This window comes from Manis pentadactyla, chromosome 16 (genome assembly GCF_030020395.1).
Source record: "Manis pentadactyla isolate mManPen7 chromosome 16, mManPen7.hap1, whole genome shotgun sequence".
NCBI classification, from domain to species: Eukaryota; Metazoa; Chordata; class Mammalia; order Pholidota; family Manidae; genus Manis; species Manis pentadactyla.
Window position 1 is genome coordinate 9,601,523 of NC_080034.1, and position 18,934 is coordinate 9,620,456.

At 41.9% G+C, this 18,934-nt stretch overlaps 1 protein-coding gene across 1 annotated transcript in view; it reads right to left on the reverse strand.

Moving 5' to 3' along the window:
* Positions 1-18,934, reverse strand: part of COL19A1 (collagen type XIX alpha 1 chain) — a 285,300-nt gene that overhangs the window by 54,395 nt on the left and 211,971 nt on the right. Inside the window, exons 19-31 of the mRNA XM_036916243.2 lie at positions 16,023-16,085; positions 11,655-11,690; positions 10,731-10,766; positions 10,581-10,634; positions 9,860-9,913; positions 7,937-7,990; positions 7,211-7,300; positions 6,427-6,471; positions 6,240-6,317; positions 4,683-4,718; positions 4,523-4,576; positions 4,366-4,419; positions 2,970-3,011 (exon numbers count right to left, since the gene is read on the reverse strand). Of these exons, the coding sequence (XP_036772138.2) occupies positions 2,970-3,011; positions 4,366-4,419; positions 4,523-4,576; positions 4,683-4,718; positions 6,240-6,317; positions 6,427-6,471; positions 7,211-7,300; positions 7,937-7,990; positions 9,860-9,913; positions 10,581-10,634; positions 10,731-10,766; positions 11,655-11,690; positions 16,023-16,085 (696 nt within the window). The remainder of the gene's footprint in view (positions 1-2,969; positions 3,012-4,365; positions 4,420-4,522; positions 4,577-4,682; positions 4,719-6,239; positions 6,318-6,426; positions 6,472-7,210; positions 7,301-7,936; positions 7,991-9,859; positions 9,914-10,580; positions 10,635-10,730; positions 10,767-11,654; positions 11,691-16,022; positions 16,086-18,934) is intronic.

Below are 18,934 nucleotides of genomic sequence, written 5' to 3' on the forward strand. Positions count from 1 at the left end.
TGACTTGGACTTGACTTCAAATCCAAGTGCAGACAGGAAATCTAATAGAATCCCCTTTCCGTCACCTTCTCTGGAACCTTTAGCTGATCTGGAAAAGCTTGAATTTAAGTGTCTGGCTCACAAGATAAACTTCTTATCACACTGCTAAAGAAAAACTGTGTGTGAAAAGCTCTCTAAAAGCTCATTTTAAAATAAATTGTTAGAATAAGAATATGATCAGGAAAGGCATAGAATAGGGACCACTGAATAGGGGAGACAGTTTAATTTTAACAGTTGACAGATGGGTGGGACAATATAAGCCTCTGTTCTTCCATCCTTTTCCCCAAAGGAAAGAAGCTGTAGACAGGAAGGGGAGCTGAGAAGTTAGTTGAAAGCCCATAGCTATTCAAGTTCAGCGTTTTTGCCCCATGGAATACCAGCTAAGTCTGATCCAAAAATAGGCTCCTTGGAAGACTAATTTTGTGTGGTATTGAAAAGGTTCTGAGGCACTTTGTCTAAAAAACGCTGGGTTAAAGAGCACACTCTTCACAGCGGTGCCCCTTAGAGCTGGGATGCAGAAAAGGCGGCTGGTGTGTGCAATGGATCCCAAACTAATTTTACCACCAGGATCTTTTCACAGAGCTACTGTGTTGGTAGAGGAGTTAAGAAATACATATATATAATTGTAGAAACGCAGCTTAGGATATCTGAAGAATCTGAAAAACTATGCAGAGAGAGAGAGAGAGAGAAGCCTGAGGACTAAGATAACCAAAAAGGTTTCCATATTTCAATAAGTATGAAGAAAATGAATTTTTGTATCTGTAGACAAATACATATGGCATATCAACATATAGCAACATTTTAGAATGGCTTGCTCAACTGATTGTTTTCTCATTAAAAAAGTTGTCAGTCATTAGGAGCCCATAGAATTTTCTTAGAGTCATGTCAGACTGACCTTGTTTTCTTTAGGTTAGGGTTATCGTAATGGTAAAGTAAGGGAAGGTGGATTTCATTAAGGTTCTTGAAAAAACATCTTAAGATTTTCTTATGGAGAGAACAAAGATGCGTAAGCTATTGGCCAATGCACAGTGTTGTTCAAAGAGGGTTTGACTCACAGATCAACCTACAGGAAGGTCTTTGAAGGGATATCATTTGGGCCTGGGATTGTGTCAGTCCCTTGTCACACTTTAAAGATATTTTTGATAACAGAAAGCAGGATGATCAAGTTTTCTAAAGACTCAAGACAGGGAGAGAGAGTTAACGTGTTGGGTAACAGGATCAGTATTAAAAATTACATTATTAGGTTGGCCTAGTAGATCCAATCCCCAATCTAAACCCCTGTTTTTAGACTTTGCTTTGGGGAACTACATGCTTCCTCCTTCTACTGAATATGGTTTTTGGGGACTATCAGTCGAGTGTCCTGCCCAGCTCTCAGCAGGAAGCTCCTCTGCGTCTCAGATCTCAGCGAGAGGATGTGGACACAGGACATTACAGGGATGCTGCCCTGGTGAAGCTGTCAATCTTCCGCCCTGAGACCCTGGAGCCTGGCTTTTCTCCTAGTCACAGCTGTTCAGGCTTCTTGTCTACCCTGTGAGCCATGCCATATTCTCTCAGGATAGTCATGTCTGTTTAAGTGTATGCGTTTCTGACCCTTAAAGAACCCTACTGATTCTGAAATGGTGTAACTCTTATAGTCCGATCATTTCCTACACTACTGCCCTTATAAACGAACCTAGGACAATGTCGGAGGACCTGTGTTCCTATGTTAATAACACACTAGCTTTGCAATGCCACGCAAGTTGCTTAACTGCTCAGAACTTCAGTCTCTCATCTACAGACTGGAGATACTATCGCAGCCTCAGCTCATGGGATTATTGTGAAGATTAAGTGAGATGATGCAAGTAAGGCAGCATATTGCCTGGCATAGAATTGTAGCTCAGTGAATATAAGCTCTTCCTGAAGCACCCATAAGTATTCCTTTCTGACTTATAAGAAAATGTTGGCTTTTGCAGGTCTTAAAAGTCCCTCTAATATAATGTTATATTTATATTCATATCTACATTTATATTTATATATCTAGTCTCAAAACTTTAATCACCTAACAAATACATATACTAGAATTCTTGAGTCTTTTGAATTCAGTTTAACAAATATTCCTACCTGTATACTACTATGTAAGTTACTGCTCAAACTGTTGGGCTATATGCAAGGAATATAAAATAAATCACATATACACACATATAGCCCAACGGTGCGTGTATTTATATGCATGTGTGTGTATACACATATATACTGTCCATTCATACATCGACATAAGACACATAAGGTTTGAGTAAATGAACACTCTGGGTTCACCTAATCTTAGCGTACCACAAATAAACATGTGAATACACAATCTTGTAACTATCCTATTATCATTCTCTCCTGTCTGTTTTACAAATAAAATACAGGGAAGTATTAGAGAAGAAATGGTAGCAAGACTTATTCCCTATGGGATGCATAATAGGTAGAGTTAGTTTTTATTTAGTAGAGTAACAGGTGTTAGGGAAATTGTGGCTTTGGAATTTTGTAGCTCATTTTGTAAACGCCCATGACATCAAAACACAGCCTTGCAAGTTAGCCGTTTATTGAACACCACTGCTTTTCTTCCTGGGACTGGCCAGGGCAGACACAGTGAGAAGTATTAGGTTTCACAATGGTGAGCTAAGGACACTATTCCTTCCCTGCAGCTCATCTCAAAGCTACCATCTCCCCACCTCAGCTCCTCGACACCCAAAATGAGAGGGAGGTAAAGAAGACGAGAGAGGAAGGATTAATATATGCAGTACAGGATTCACAAAGATATGGGTTCATTTTTCTAAAAGGATGTTCTGCTATTTAAAAATTGAATTTTAGTTCAGGCTACAAAATTAACTCAATTTCTGGTGAAGATTTCCTTTTGGATTTTTCCTAGAAACTAACACATAATTTCTTACATAGCAACGGAGTACCTTGAGCAAGACACCGATGTCTCCCAAGAGAGGAAGTGCAATCTGTGGTTCAGGGGAAAAAACAAATACATGTATTTGTACATATACATGCACACAATACAATACAAACACATAATACAATGTGATAATTTTCCTTGAAAGACCGTGTTGCTTGAGATTTGCCATGGGGCTTCTAAGAACATCACTATTAGAATGGTCGGCTTAACATAATGTTTCTGTCAAGAAATGGACACATGGCACTGACAGAATCATACTGGTATTTGAGAAATAGTCATTATTTCTCTACTATGATGAATACACAAACACACACATTGCATTGTTTTGATTTTGCATCTCTATTTCAGATTTTATGACACTGTAACCTTTCTGCCAACCTAATGTGCAAGTGGTTTTAAATAATACATAAAGGTAAATCATTTATTAAAAGGAAATCACCCCCCTGCCAAGCAAATTATCAGGCTGTTGAGAAATAAGAGAAGTACAAGATGGGTTTGCCCTAAGGTCTTTTCTCACTGAAGTTCAGAAGAGCCCTATGGTGGCTTAAAGGATGGCCAAATAGATGCTGAGGGGAGTTTTGGACTCATGTGTTAAAATGTCAAAGAGACACTGTAAACCCAGGTAACACTTCTCAAGATTCCCAGATGATGCACACATGATTCACTCCATGGTGGAGCTAAATTAAGGCCAAACTATGCCTCTGCACACAGTTTATAAAGCCCAACGAGTGTGGGAGGGAGAAAAATTTGTGAGTTTTAGAACTGAGAGGCCAGATTTTGGTTTTATTACACAGAACTCTTAATACAATGTCATGTACCATATGGCCTCTCAAATTATAACTGCCGAGTCTGAAGCGATTTAAAGGGATTTCACTGTTGCTCAAAGCAAGGTTTAACCTAAAATCAAACTTTGAAACACACATTTAGTTCCTAAACCCATTTTTTAAGAGCCTATACAAGCCAGTTTTTGTAATTGAAGCTTTTCAGCCTTTTAAAGCCACAGAATCAAAGAATATGTATCACGCTGTAGCTAACTTATCTGCAAACTTTCATTTAGAAAAATGAAATTCATTTAGCCACTAGCATTAGAAAGAACAGAAATTGTGGCTATATATTTTTAACTCCATTTTCCATGGGATTGAGACATGATATGCCAAGGATCAGCCAGGGGCAAAATTGTACAGCTGCATTATACCCTTAGGAAATAAGTGTTCGCCACACATAAAAAGATGCTGACACAGCTTTAATTATTTCCCCTCTGCAAAATAATGGGGATAAACAAAATCACCAAGCAGTCACTGAGCCTTGCAGTTAGTCTGGACAGCCACATTTGCTTGGTAGGCTGTTTGGCTTCTGGGTGCATTAAAGACAGACAAAGCAGAAACTGTCTTATGACATACCGGGTCACCTGGGGGGCCTGGCAGACCTGGCTTTCCATCCCTTCCTGGGGGTCCCTGAAAACAGAAGCATCACCTTCAAGTCTTTGCACAGTGGCATGGGTGCAGATTAAAATGGGGGTGGAGGATGTGGGGAGGAGAAGGCAAAACTGGTCCTTACCTCAGTCCCTGGAGTGCCCGGAGCTCCTGGCAATCCAGGGAGACCTCGAGGACCCTGGGAGAGGGGGAGATGAGTCACTTACGAGGACAAGCTTTCAGTAATCTCCCCCAAGTAAGCAAGCTGGATTTGCTGTGCCAAATAACTTGGTTAAGTAGCTTACCTGCATACCTGGCGCTCCAGCTGGTCCTTGGGGGCCCTGAGGAGAATGAGGTCCAATTATCAGAATTCCACCAGGAATGTCCATAAGTTATCCAAGTGTGATTAAGGGCGAAGTATTGTGATTTCCTGAGTGGAGCAACAGGACTTGCCACCATGCACACCCTGAAAATGCTCTGCCAAGCCAGCCAAGACTTTTGGGGACAGTAAACACTTAGGCAGACGCCCATTGCTAGAAACACAAGTGTGGTTTCGCTCAGATGTCTGGGATGCCTCCTGAGTACCATCTGGCCTGTCCCTCCACGAGAGCACAGACTCCAAGTCTAATGACTATCTGTTCAGCAACTGGCTGTGCTCGGGGCACCTGGCTTAGGGCGGCCTTTCCTTGCTGCGTCCCTCTCTGCCTCATTTCTCTTTTTTATGAAATTGCTGGAACCAGTCACAGGTGTAGGGAGTAAAACACCCATCAGTTATCCTTTTCTATTTTATCAAATTGGAATTGGGGGTAACTAAAACGAGGCTGGGGGATTATTGGTGAACCTAGTGACCCCAGCTCTGTGCCTGTGACGTAAGCGTGGACACTAAACCAGGAATTGGCAAGCCAGCAAAGAGCTGGTTTCCCAGCGGCTGACTTCAGTAATGGTTCCTTTCCTATTTTTAAAAATAAATACATCACTGTTATTATCAAAGCTACTTTTTGCTCCCTTTCTGTTTATACTGTGTAAAGGTTTTCTTTTTGTTGTTGTTTTGTTTGGCTTCCACCTTGCTCACACACCTAATAACTTCCCAATATACTTTTTTTTTTACCATCTCCAATGGTCTTTTATATTCTTGCCCTGGAAAATCAAACACCCACACAACATAGCCATTCCCTCTTCACACCTTTTAGCTTTCATGATAACTTCATTACAAGGCCGATTTCCCGAATTAATATCATTAGAGTAAGCATTTCTTTCCACTTTTCTTGTCCCAGAATCTTTTACGTTTTTTCACAGTAAATAGTTTTCTTTCTTACCACTATTTAGTCAACAAGTACGCATAAAGTGCTCTTAATTATCAGGCTGTCCTTATAGCTAAAGTATGTAAAAAACCTGCCCATTCCTTGTCTTAACTGTGAAAAACACCTCCTATTCTTTCTTGTGAAGATATCGTTTAGGGATCTCATTTATATGTACTCCATTCATTTTAAATATTAACGTATATTTCATTCTAGTCAAAAACAAACATAATATATGATCACCTAATATCAGGCATTCTTGTAATTTTACATTCATTTGTATTTTTAAATCTATAAAATAGAGGAGCAAAGCGTTAAACAACTGCTTCTAACCCAGAATCAGTGTATGTACAATAAGTGGCTGTTGGGCCGGCAGTGAGCACCTTCTCTGTGTTTCTCTGTGATGTCACCTCAGTGCCCATTAATTTTCTACCTGTGATGAGTGTTTGTGTTTCCTCCTTTGACCATTTTATTCTTTCCTTCCTGCTCAAATTTGTCACTGGATTTTCCTTTCATGGTACTGGAACCAACTGGGTTTCAAAAACTCGATGGCATTCCACTTACTGTTCGGCCAGGCATTCCTGCCCCTGGGGGGCCTCTCTCACCAGGGGGTCCGTGGACGCCTACAAGTCCTCTTTCGCCCTGTGCATTGAGACGCGACTGTTAGTTCCAGGGCTCAAGGGACATGGATTTTCTGGCTGTATTTTATTAGATATTAATTCTTTTAAAATGATCAATCATATTTTTATACCTTTGGCCCACGTGGACCAGGTGCTCCGGGATTTCCATCTAATCCCTAAAAGAAAAAAAAAAGGTGAATACATTAATCTTTCTAAAAAGGTTAAAAACATCTTAGAAGTCACAACACAAAAGTGTTTCACTGTGCTTCATCTTTCTTGAATAAACCTTTTTCTGTAAAAGAATAAGGAACAGAAAATATAAATTTCACTAGGTTATAGATTTCGTAATAGTTACTTTAAAAGATAAGATGTTTTCATCTTTAAAATGAGGCATCTGATCCTGAGAACTATTTATTATTATTAATTAGTATAAAGGTCAAGGGGGATAAGAAAAAAAGGTACGTGACATAGGAATATTGGTTATTTAGATATCCTAGCTGTCCAGTTTCCTATGTCCTGGTCATAGCCTGGGACATGAGGACATTTTCTGGAAACGACTGCCTATGGCCATACCTGCAGAGCTTCTGGAAGGGAAATTTCAGGCAGTTCTTCTGTTTTAGCATAGTGTCCTAGGAAGGCTTATCATTTAAAACTAGTGTATCTTACTAGGTTCCATAGATTCCCAAAGATTTGGGGGGGCCTATGAATCTTCCAAAATTGTATGTGAACTAGTGAGTATAGGAGCATTTTCTTCAGAAGAGAGCCCTTTGCTTGCATCAAATTTCCAAAGACATTAGACCTCTGATCTAAACAATAAGACGGATATTTCTTTTTCTTGTGATCTGAAATTGGGAACATACCAATGGTTAAGTGATGAGTTTCAAGAGAAGTATTAGTAAAAGGGCTGGTACTTACTGGCTCCCCGGGCAGGCTTTTCCCTGGAGGACCAGCCTCACCTTTCGCACCTGGCAGCCCAGGAGGGCCTGTCATCCCACCTGGGTCTCCCTGAGGAAAATAGGGGAAGGGTCTTCACCACTCAGGCTCACAGGGAAAGGGGTGGAGGTGCTAGTTTCCCTTGTTTCAAGTTCTCATTCTCAGTAAGACTCTCATAAGAAGTCATCATTCTCATTCACTCATTCAGCGCCAGGCACTGTTGCAGCCACCTTAAATGTGCTTGGATTTGTAGTAAGTTATGTTACATTATGCATCATGACATATGTGTGTAAATATATGCACAAGGGGCCTCTATTCATAAAGATCTTTAGATGATCTCTGTGTTTTCTTTAGGTTATGCCTCAGTAATGGTTCAACGTTAATATCCTATTTCCCTGTAGACACCAAGAAACAGGACCCGAGGGACTGAGACTTCTTAGATCTATACCAGAGTCAGTAGCTGAGCCTGAAGCAGTCTTTCTGAGTCCCGAGAGCTTCATCTCCAAGTCACTTCTTTTACCACATTGTGTTTTGGTGCCAGAACGAGGCCGTTCACACATGCCATTCACACCTAATTCAGTGACCATCTATCCGCTGCACCATCCGGGCAGCCTGGTCCTGCCTTTCTGCTCCCCTAGCTTCCTTCGGATCCTCTTCTCTTCCCCCCACCTAGCACTTAACACACAGGTGAGTGCGACGAAGCCGTACCTTTTCCCCTTTAACGCCTGGTTTCCCGGGGACGCCGTGTTCTCCTGGCAATCCCTGGAGAATTCATAATGAAAGGGAAAGAGTAACCAGAACACCCGTCATTATCATAGAATGTCTGTGAGTCTTTGTCAGGATTACAGATCTTTAATGAATAAACTGTACAGGGATGGATTGATTTTGGCCTATGAGAGGAAAAACCTTTAGGGAAAACATGTGGCTTGTTGTTTCAAGTGAAGTAATGTGGATATAATGGGAAAGAGCTAAATAAGCAGAATTAAACCAAATACTGCATCCGTATCATCTCCAAGAAGGCGTCGGGGAGGGTGGCCGGTGCATCTTATTATTCAGAGGACAATGGGTAAGTAGAAAATAAGCTTTACTATGCATTTGCAACAGCGGCTCTTCCCCTTTGGATTTTATTCTCTTTTACCTCCTGTCACTATCACCTGATCTCACTTCCCAGGCGTCTGTGGCTGCACCCTCTCTCTTTGTAAACATTTTCTCTTTTTTGGTAAGACCTCTCCACTAGGGACACCTGTGATGGCTCACCAAGTGGTTTGGGGGAACAACAAAAAGCTTTGCTCCATGCCCTGAATGTTCAAAGTGTCAGGCAGACCAAATGAGCTGAAAGGTCAGCCTCTGGAAGCTCAGTCAGGGAGCGCGGGGAGAGAGCAAGAGGTCATGGGCTGTTCCCAAGCGGACGGGAAAAGGAGAGAGTCTCATAGCAGCAGAGAGAGTCCTGGAATCATGGTGCAACAGAGATTGGTTTCCAAGAACTTATGTCCAGAAATTTTTCTTGTTTTGCTTAAGTGAGGACTGATGGGTAAGACTAATGGTCTCAGCTCCCAAGTTGTCAGAAGGCTACGCTGGGGAGCTTGTTCCTGGGACAAAAGGCTTACCAAGCAGAATGAATAGAAAAAAGTGCATTTAAAGGGTGTGATTGTGTGTGTGTGTGTGTGTGCATGTGGGTGTTGTTGGGGAACATCCTTGAGAAGACATGACCTGTGAGCTGGACCCCAGGACCTAGAGGCTTGTCCCACTCCCTCCCTGTCCTTGGAAGCTGGCTTCACTTGCCTAGCCTGGTCCCAGAGGCTGCCGAAGAACATAGCCTTGAAATATTGATGTGGTGTTGATACCATCTGGACAGTATATGTGCTGAACCTAGTTAAGGATTCTGTGAAACCTTTTCAGATTTGGTGTATGGGTACTGAGATCTCTTGTCTTGCAGTTGCCCAAGACAAGCCTTGTGTGTAAGTTCACTTGCTTATTAAACCTGCCACCTGCCAATCTGGGGTGGTCTGCCTCTTTCTCCATCTCTCCCTGCCCTCCATGTGCAGGGGCTGTTTTCAGATTACACCTGGGAAGCACCGGACCAATATGTGTGTGTGTGTGTGTGTGTGAGACTGGGAGAAACTAGTGAGAGAGCTGGGTTATAATGCAACCTGAGGACCTTTCTCCAACTGCATTACAGAATTATTGTCAGGCAGAAGACTTGCCCTTTCAGGACACTCTGGGAAGAAAACAACAGAAGCTTTGGGGTGTCTTTTTTAGATGGAGAGTTGAACCAAATGTCGTGTGTGATGGAAATGCTTTTTCCTTATTTCTTCTGATGTTTCCAATATTCTTTATTGTTGGTGCACCACTGACAAGTATCTCCCCAATAATAATTTAGTTAACTGGAGTTCCAAAGACCAATTTATTAAGCTAATGATATTCAAAAGGACCTCACCTGCACATCTGAAGGTACTAGCTTCCTGGCAGCCCCTGACACTAGGTGTGATCAGTTTTAGGGGTAGAGATGACCCACATCTTTAGAAAATGTGGTGTGACTCAGTCACATGAACAGATGTTGACATTCTTTAAGACAACTCAGTCCCACTTTAATTGCCAAATATCAAAGACACCTGTGTCTGCTATACATACAGTGTCTCCTGGTGGTCCTCTGGGTCCCACAGAGCCTGCAGGTCCTTGCTGACCCTAAAATAGAAGGTGATGTATACTTCAACTTTGCTTAAATAAATGGATTGTTCCTGAATATACGTACAATGTGGCGTGGCCTTTATCTGTAGAAAGACTGACTTTCTGCCACCCTACCTTTTCCGTATTATACCGAAATGTGCTTTGGGCTTACAAAGATAGTTTCAAGAGGTTCTCATTTAAATGGGTGTGTTCTCACCAGCAGGTGAGGCGTGGGTACCTGCCTTGCCCATGGGTAGAAGCAAGTCACATTTATCCCTCCCGCACCTCCCAACAGCTGGTCCCTCCTGCGGGGTCCCACACGGGGAACTCCAGCATCTCAGGGCTGCATAATTTTGGCTAAAAATCGAATCCTGAATCTTGTTCTCTTTATGTATTTAGCTCGGGGTCATAGATTCAGTTCACATTGTTTCCTGTAAAAGCTCTTAGGGATGCTATTGTGAACATGCTCTGAAAAAGAGTTAAAAAATCCTATTGTGAACCAAGAGGCACAGTGACTATGTGGGATAAATGCAGCCAATGGAGGGAAAATTGCCATAGAAACATGACAGAGTCTCAAGAACACTTGTGAAAAAAATGAGTGTCACACCAGAGCACCTTGTTTTACACAGAAATGGCTCTAACTCCAATGTTATTTCTTCATTTATCTCTGATATTTCTTGTATACCTTTAGTCCTGGGCCTCCTATTAAGCCAGGGGGACCAGGATCTCCGGGTTCGCCCTAAAACATACAGGTGGGAAGCAAAGTGAAATGGGCACTTTAATTTTCACAGTCTTATTAGGTTGGAGATGCAGTTGAAGAATGTCGGGAGGTTACCTTGATTCCCTGTGATCCTATTATCCCAGCTTCTCCCTGTAAATAAAATAATCACCATATATGTAAGCTTGCATTCAAGCTCAGGTGAGGGCCTCTAATACCTAAATCATCTGTATCCCACTCATTCACATACAATAGAAGAGGAAATTATGGAAGACAGGATGAAGTCAAGGGAGGTTCACTTTAAAATGTGATTTAAAATCCTCATTGCTAATAAACAATTTGTCATTTTCTTTCTTCTTTATAGCAGCTTTTGTCCCAGTGTCAATTTTGACACTGTAATCATCATGTTTCATTAGCAATCACTTGCTGACATTGTTATGATTTATTAGTGAATCTTCCATCTCAGGGAATTAAAGCTTGAGATGAGCGGGAAAGAAAGGGTAGAATTTAAGTTGATATGTCATGGCGATTCTACTATCAGGTACATGTACTTAATAAAAGAGAAACAGAAAAAACTGAAGGTCACACAAGAGAGGACAATATTGGCTGAAATGAGTTTGTTTTCTTATTTGCCATGACTTATCACTGATCCTTTTGGTAGAATCATCCTGTTTGATAAATTCAATTTGTATCATTAATGGAACTCCTGAAAAAACTGTATCTTGTATCTTAATTTTGTACCTTAGATAGTCTAAATAGATATCTTTCAAAATATTCAAGTCCAACCACAAATAGTAGTGGGTTAAAGAAAATACACATCACCCAAGCCAAGTGGTAAAGTGTCATCACAGGATCAAACTTACAAACGTTTAAAAGTCCTCATTTATCAAAATAAGAGAGTCAAAATTCACAGAAAAAGCAAAATGCTCAGGGAGCTTATTTTATCAAATCTATTAGACTCTAAAGTAAACATATCAGAAATAAGAGAGAAAGAAATCAATGAAGTAGAAAGCCCAAGAGAGAAATAAAACATCTACTTACTCTATCTCCCTTTTCTCCTTTGGTAAAAGGATCCCCCTAGGAAAATGGGTAAAACCGAATCAATTAGAAACACTTAGAATTAAACTCTCCAGACCAGAATATGGATAAATCCTGCAGGGCAAATTCGGATCTCCGTCAGCAACAAGACTCTAAAATGATCTGGATGCACACAGCCTGCCTGTATAGCTTAAAGGGTGCACATGAGAACTAATTCAAAAAAACCTCTCATAGTCCCAAATGAACAACAAGTTAATCATTCTAATACTACTTCAAGAATCCTGAGTGGCTCACAAATTGGAACGCTGCCCAGCACTAAAGGTTCCTGCTACACGGTTCACAGATGACCACACACACACACATACACACAGACACATATAGAGACACACGTAGGCACACACAGACACAAACACACAAAGATATCACACTCTGACACACACACACACAGAGGCTTTCTCTCATTTGCCCCTGTTCTTAAAGTTACATGTGCATGACCTCATTTACTGACAGCAATGCAATGAGGAAGATTCTGTCCCATTTCAAGGATGAGGAAAGGGACTCGAGAAGGTTCTGAGTAACTGAGTTATTTCCCCTAAAATACCATGTGCCCGCTTTATGTTTCCTTGTTTATCTTGCCTATAAACTCGGCGGGTGTAGGGATATAAATCATCTTGATTCTATAGCATCTCTGGTGCTCAATACACCTTTATTAAATTAGAGAATTTAAAGTTATGCAGATATAACAATAATAGTTGGCCTTTACTGAGTTCTTATATTGAAGAACTGCTCTAATTACTCTGTATACGTCAATATAGTTAATCTTCATGTGTCCGCTAGGTAGCTGCCATTAGTACACATTTACACATGAGAAAACTGAGGCACAGAGAAGTTAAATGATTTCCCTGAGGTCACAAATCCTTAAGAGGTCCTTTGGGATTCAAAGCCAGGCAGCCTGACTTCAGTGCCAGGCTTTGGGGGCTCAGCCTGTTTGATTCGATTTGTAATTTGGTTTGTTTATTATTTGTATTGAGTAAATCGACAGGAAGATGGAAACCATATATTTAAAAAATTTCCTTTTGCATATGAAAGTCAAGAGAAAGTGCGAGAACCATTAGAGTAAACAGTACAGCCCCCTTCCCCTCGGGGGCCGCCCTCCTCTTACAAACCACTAATGGGAGATGGGCGGATACAGAATGGGCCTCTGCTTTCATATTGAAACTGTACACGTTACATGCTAGGAACTGTGGGGCACGGACGTTCTCTCCCATCTTGCGCAGCTGCCTAGCGCTCGTATGGGTCCACGCAGCCAGGTTTAGCAATACAGGATGAGCAGGAGAGACGTTTACTTGCAGGTTGAGGGGGTGAGAACCCCCTTGTGTCTCCCAAGTCCCACTTCCTTGCACCAGTGACTCCAGATTCCTTACCCCCAAGGGGTGATGAGCGGTCCACTGTGTGCAGTGAGGTGAGGGACCCACCCCTCCAAACGGAACCACACTGGGCATGCTGTGTAAGCAAGGGATAACATTTCTTGGGTTAAGCCACAGAAATGTCAGGGTTAATTTGTTACTTTTTCTGACTAATACGCCCCTTATCTAGCCAACGTGATTAATTCCCTTATCATTGGTTAACTTCTATACATTAGATCAAGGTTGTATTATATCCTTGCCTTTCAGCCTTAATTTTAAATTTGCTTTTTAAGATAAGAGATGATGTGAATTAGGGATGAGCAATGGGCCACACCACTGATAGAAGTGCTTATTTCTGCTTATCTCACATTTTCTGTGTCATTGTTGATTTAGAACCACACTGAGGAAAAGTAACTGTTTTAAAAACCAAACCAAACCAGGGGCTTGGTTGTCTAGAGAACTGATATTTAGTCCTGGCTCTGATGGCTACTATCTGGGTCAAAACACTGACATTTCAGAACCTCTCTTTATCTATAAAGTCATAGGTTTTAACCAGATGATCTCTGAATTATATTTTGGCTCTGATACAATATACAGCTAATCATATTCTAAATGTCTTTAGTGGGGGACAAACTGCCACTTAGGATAGGTGGTCCAGAATTCAAATTGGGATGAAAACTATTTCTCTCTTTGGACCTTCAGGCTATTAGGTAAAGTCAAGTCCAGATCCTCTTCTGAAATGGAAAGGTTGAGACCACAAAGAGCTGAATCGCCCTGCATAATCATGTAAAAGTTGCTTGTTTTAAATGGGGGCTCGGGGGTGGGGAGGAAGGCAGGCAAACACATTCAGCAGTCCGCCTCACCCCCATTTCTCTCTCAGTGGTTTCAGTTACCCGGGGTCAACCACAGATGAGCCTCCTCCTGACGCATCTCCCGAAGGCCAGCAGTGACCCAGCACTGTGCCACCGCGCGACAGCAGTGCCTCCCTCCGTGTCACCGTGGGGGCATTTCCTCTCGCATCACCACAAGAAGCATGCCTCCAGGGCAGTGAGGTACTTTGGGAGAGGAAGAGACCACTTTCAAGTACCTTTTATTACAGTCTATTGTCACAATTATTCTATTTTATTATTAGTTGTTAATCTCTTACTATGCCTAAATTAAGCTTTTATCGTAGTTATGTATGTACAGGAAAAAAATAGTGTAGAGAGGCTTTGGTACTGTGCATGGTTTCAGGCCTGCGCTGGGGAATGGATGGAACATATGCCCCCCAGAGAAGGGGAACCGCTGAGCAATGGAGGCAGGATACCCAGAGGACCAAGAAGTGACTGGCAAGGAGAAGAAGTGAGAGAAGAGCAGCTTGCTTCTCCCAGGTGAGGCAGGCGGGGCTAAAGGCGCTCTCAGTGGGGTAGGCGGGCTGCCCCCCATATGGGGGCAGGAGAGAAAGCCAGAGGGAGTCTCCTTGCAGCCGTGACACCCGTCGCCCTCGCTACCCAAAGCGTGGTCCCTGGGCCACCAGCAGGGAGGCCACATGGGAGCTTCCGAGCAGCGCGGCCTCTCACGCCTCCCCCCAGAACCCTGGAATTAGGGTCAGCATCCCGGGAGGACCGCCGGTGATCCCGGGCACAGTCCCGTTCCAGCGTCGCTCTGTCCCGGTGGAGGCCTCTCTTTCCTGCCCTCCATCCCCCAGCTGTCCCAGCAGAATGTCAGGAAACCTTCCTGCTGGGTCCGCCATGTGTCCCAGGGAAATTAGCGATGAGGGTCCATGTTCAAGCTTGGAGGGGAGACATGGAGACGTAACGAAGCAACTAAGAGGCGGCAAGAGGTGCCACCGCGGGCGGGGCGTCAGGGGTGCCCTGGCAGGCGGAAGGCGCGGCGCCCGCTGGCTGGGCCTGTGGGGCATCCCCGGACATTCCTGGAAACGCCCCGCGGGGGGGCCCCGGTCCTTCCTGCAGCTGAGGCTGGAGGCAGGAGGGCTTGGGGACGCGGGTGACACCAGGTTCTAAAGCTGCCTGAAAACTCCCGGGCATTGCCAGAGACGTCTACTTTTTAAAGTTGAAATGCGGGAAAAATTTGTAGTATTTACTATTATTATACTGTACCCGTTTGGCATGAGGGCATCTCAGGGACCTCTTCATTCATTCATTACCCCTGGTGAGGCCATGCCCCTTGCTCACCGTGGAAAGGAAAGAGGTAAACCTGATTTTTTAAAAGTATTTTTTCAGCAAAGATTAAACATTTGTGCAGTCTGATTCCTGCTGATTCCAAGGGGCTGCTTTAGGGTTGTTGTTGTTGTTGTTTTTTTAGTTTTAATTAGTTATTTTTGTAACTAGGATTCATGTAACCTCTTTAGGTTCATGATACTGTAGGTTGCTCCCCCCACCAAAAATTAAGTTTTGAAAGAAATTGGCCTCAGTAATATTGAAAAGTAGCTTGAGAAGCCACTTTGATCTTACAAAAAACAAGAAGGAAAAATAACTTTAGAAAGCATCCTGAGAACAGTTATTTGAGCAGATAGATACACGTTTCTAATTTTTTGGGAAACATTAGCCCCAGTCTCTTGATATATTGAATGTATTGCTCATTCTAGCTATAATGTTTAGTTATAACAGTGCAGCTTAGGGATTGTTAAACTCTGGGTTTGGGAATCAGCCTACCTATGTGAGATTCATGGCTCCAACAATTATTAGCTGGGTGACCTCGGACAAGTTACTTAACATCTCTGTGCCTCAGTTTCCTCATCTGAAGAATGGGGTGATAACAGCTTACCTCATTAAAAAAATGGATTAAAGAAGTTAATATACATAAAGGACTTAGTGCTTCACATAAAGGGCTTGTTCAAATATCTGCTCTATTCTTATTTGCCATGGCAGGGGCAGAGTGCATAGAATTGGGGTGGGTTAGGAAAAATATTTTTAGTTCTATTTTTTGGATATTCTTCCTCTGACCTTAAAGCTAAAATACTTACAGGTTCTCCTTTTTGACCTTTAGGGCCAATGGGTCCTGGAAATCCTGGTTGTCCAGTTTCACCCTTTCAAAAAAAAAAAACAAGAGAGATTTTGCATGAGGTCAGATGAGCACTGTTGTGACTGTCAGACTCAGTGACTGTTTGTGCTCATTCTAACCAAAGAATAATTTATCTATTATCATCCAAGAGACAATGGGCACCTCTATTTGCATGATAGTGCATTGGTCAGTGCTTCACCATGCCTTTAGGTTGCTCAGAAATCCACAGCATCAAAAAAATCACTATGAAACAAAAATTAATTCTTTTTCAAGGGAATAACATCTAGAGGAGAAAAAAATTATCATTTGACCTGCTGTACCAATAATAGAATTTTTGTGATCATAAAGACACCAGATAGTTTAACTGGCGCCATAACCCAGGTATTGTATTTCAGATACTTCTTTCTTTTCTACAGTTGGGGGAGCAGGAATGGTGAGCTGTTGGAGGAGAAATGAGACTCTCAGCTGTTTCCGGCATTTATATTGTCACTTAGATGATTGGCTGTGGATAAAGAAGTCATTTTTGTTGATGTGGTGACAGTGACAGCTTAGACATGTCTAAAATGTCCTGGTCAAAGAGTTTGAGGGATTTTTATGTGACATACAAAGATTATTTTGAATAAATGGCACTTACAGAAATAATACTTGTGGAAAGGAAATATATCATTAATCAGACTTCAGAGGAGTCTCAGCAGTTCACCTACTTTTAGTGTTTACCAAGATCTTTGAATATCACGCACTTGTTAAATTAACTGTAGCTACTAGAAGTTATGTAATGTTGAGTATATTCCCAACTTAAAGAGCAGTTTCGCAAAGCCATGCTCACCATTGTGTTTCTGAGCATATACCGTTCTTACCTGTCATCTATTTTTTATTTCAAAAAATAAATACGGAAAACCTTAAGTCAAATAGACCAAACCTCTGTGTACCAGGCCCCCGAAATGAAAGAAATAAAAGAATTTATAATCAAAGAAGAAATCTTCTATATTTCCCTCCCTATTCCTGCCCCAGAGGGAGTCACTCTCTTGAATTTAGTTAGTACTTATATTTTAGTCCACATTTTTGCACTTCTACTGAATATGTGTAATCATAAGCAAAACATTATTTGGATATTTAAAACAAGTCTCATAAATAGCTTTGTCTTATATATTCTGTCACTTTTATTTCACTCAACACTTTTAATATCGATTCCTGTTGATACATATAGGTCTAGTTCATTCAGTTAACCCCTGGTGGTATCTTATAATGGCAATGTACCAGGGCTTAGCCAAGCCCCACTGAAGGGCATTTCGGTGGTCTCTACCTTTTTCCTTTAATAAATAAGGCTGCAAGGAACATCTCCATAGATGTTCCCTCATGTGGATGTGTTTACCTGTTTATTCTGAGGCCTCAAACCACAGTCTAGGCAAAGTACTTCAAGTACAAATCCATTACCATTTAAAAATGTTGGCTTACTCGACATTTCTATTCTCCTCACTATCTTGTGATTTTTAGACTAGAGAAAGAGGGAGGTTGTTGCATATAATGGATAGATGAGATCATGTTTTTATTAAGTGGTCTCCTAGATTTGTGCAATGTATTTTGTAAATTTAGTCTTAATTTATTAACATAAGTATTTCTCCTTATAGTATCCAAATATCTAGTGTACCATCAGTCTTATGCTCACCACATGGTAGGAGAGGCCATTTTTATTTTAGAGAAAGTCTATCCAAAGTAAGAAAATGGAGAAATTGGTGGGTACATTTAAGGGACAAATTACTGTTGGTCTGAAAGAGGAAATAAATAATTGGCCTTGTATGAGTATTAAGGTGTTCAGAGTGACCTTTCTACTCATCTGGTAGGTGCTAAAACCCCCAATTCACAGGTGTGAAGGAAAAAATATGCCTAGTAGACTGATCTGCAAAACATGAAAGTACAAATCAGGGGAGGGGTATACAAATTACTATAAAAAATCACATCTGCCCAGTACCAAGGTGGAAGGGAGAGGGGAATGTGCATGGAGGATGAGTAATTATACTTGTAGCTGCTAAATATTTGAACTGATGTCAATAGGTCTCCGCTGAAATGAGCAGGAAGGGCCCAAGGGGGCCTCCGGTCCGGCTCTCTGAGTGATACTTGGGTGTGCCTGGGCTTACAGGAAATCTTTGGGAACAATTCCCACATACAAAATTTTGCAAACAAAAGCAGTTCTTTTCTGAATCTAAGAGACCTGCAGAATTGTTGTTCATATTTAAAATAAAAATGGATGTTCAGTGACTTGTCCCTGTGGATATGAGTTGAAAGATAAGTGATGAGTTCACTTAGCTGCAGGAAAAGCTGTCCTTTGACACTTTCTATGCTATTTGGAAGGCCTGATGCTATTGAGGCTCTATCTTTTCCCTTTGACAAAAGACACACAATTAGCACAAGACACCTGCTAATCTCTCAGGGGTCCTTAGATATTCTGCCACCTTCTGCAGACTTTATAAAGAAGCCATTCTCTCCAACCAGTTTTCAAAGACATTATTTCTTCGCCACATTCCAACAGCCTCAGGCGAGCTACAGAGCCGAGACCGTCATTTCAGTACTGGTAGATCCGTCATGTGGATGCCATGGTCTCTGCTGCCATTTACACAACGGCCACTAATTAATGTTCCTGATGTTTCTCCCTGCAACTTAGTGCTCCTAGAACAGGATGGGGCTGGGAAACCAGGCGTGATTTGTGCGTGGATTCTACCGCTGCTGCTGTGTGTCCTGGAGCTTCACCGTGATTTTGGGTTCCGAGTGGTGGGCCGGTTTTGTGATTCTATTTGGCCACTCAGTGCCCTCCGAAGTAATGGAGTGTATGGCAGTGACAAAACATCATCTGTGTGTTAAAATCCTACTTCTGGTTAA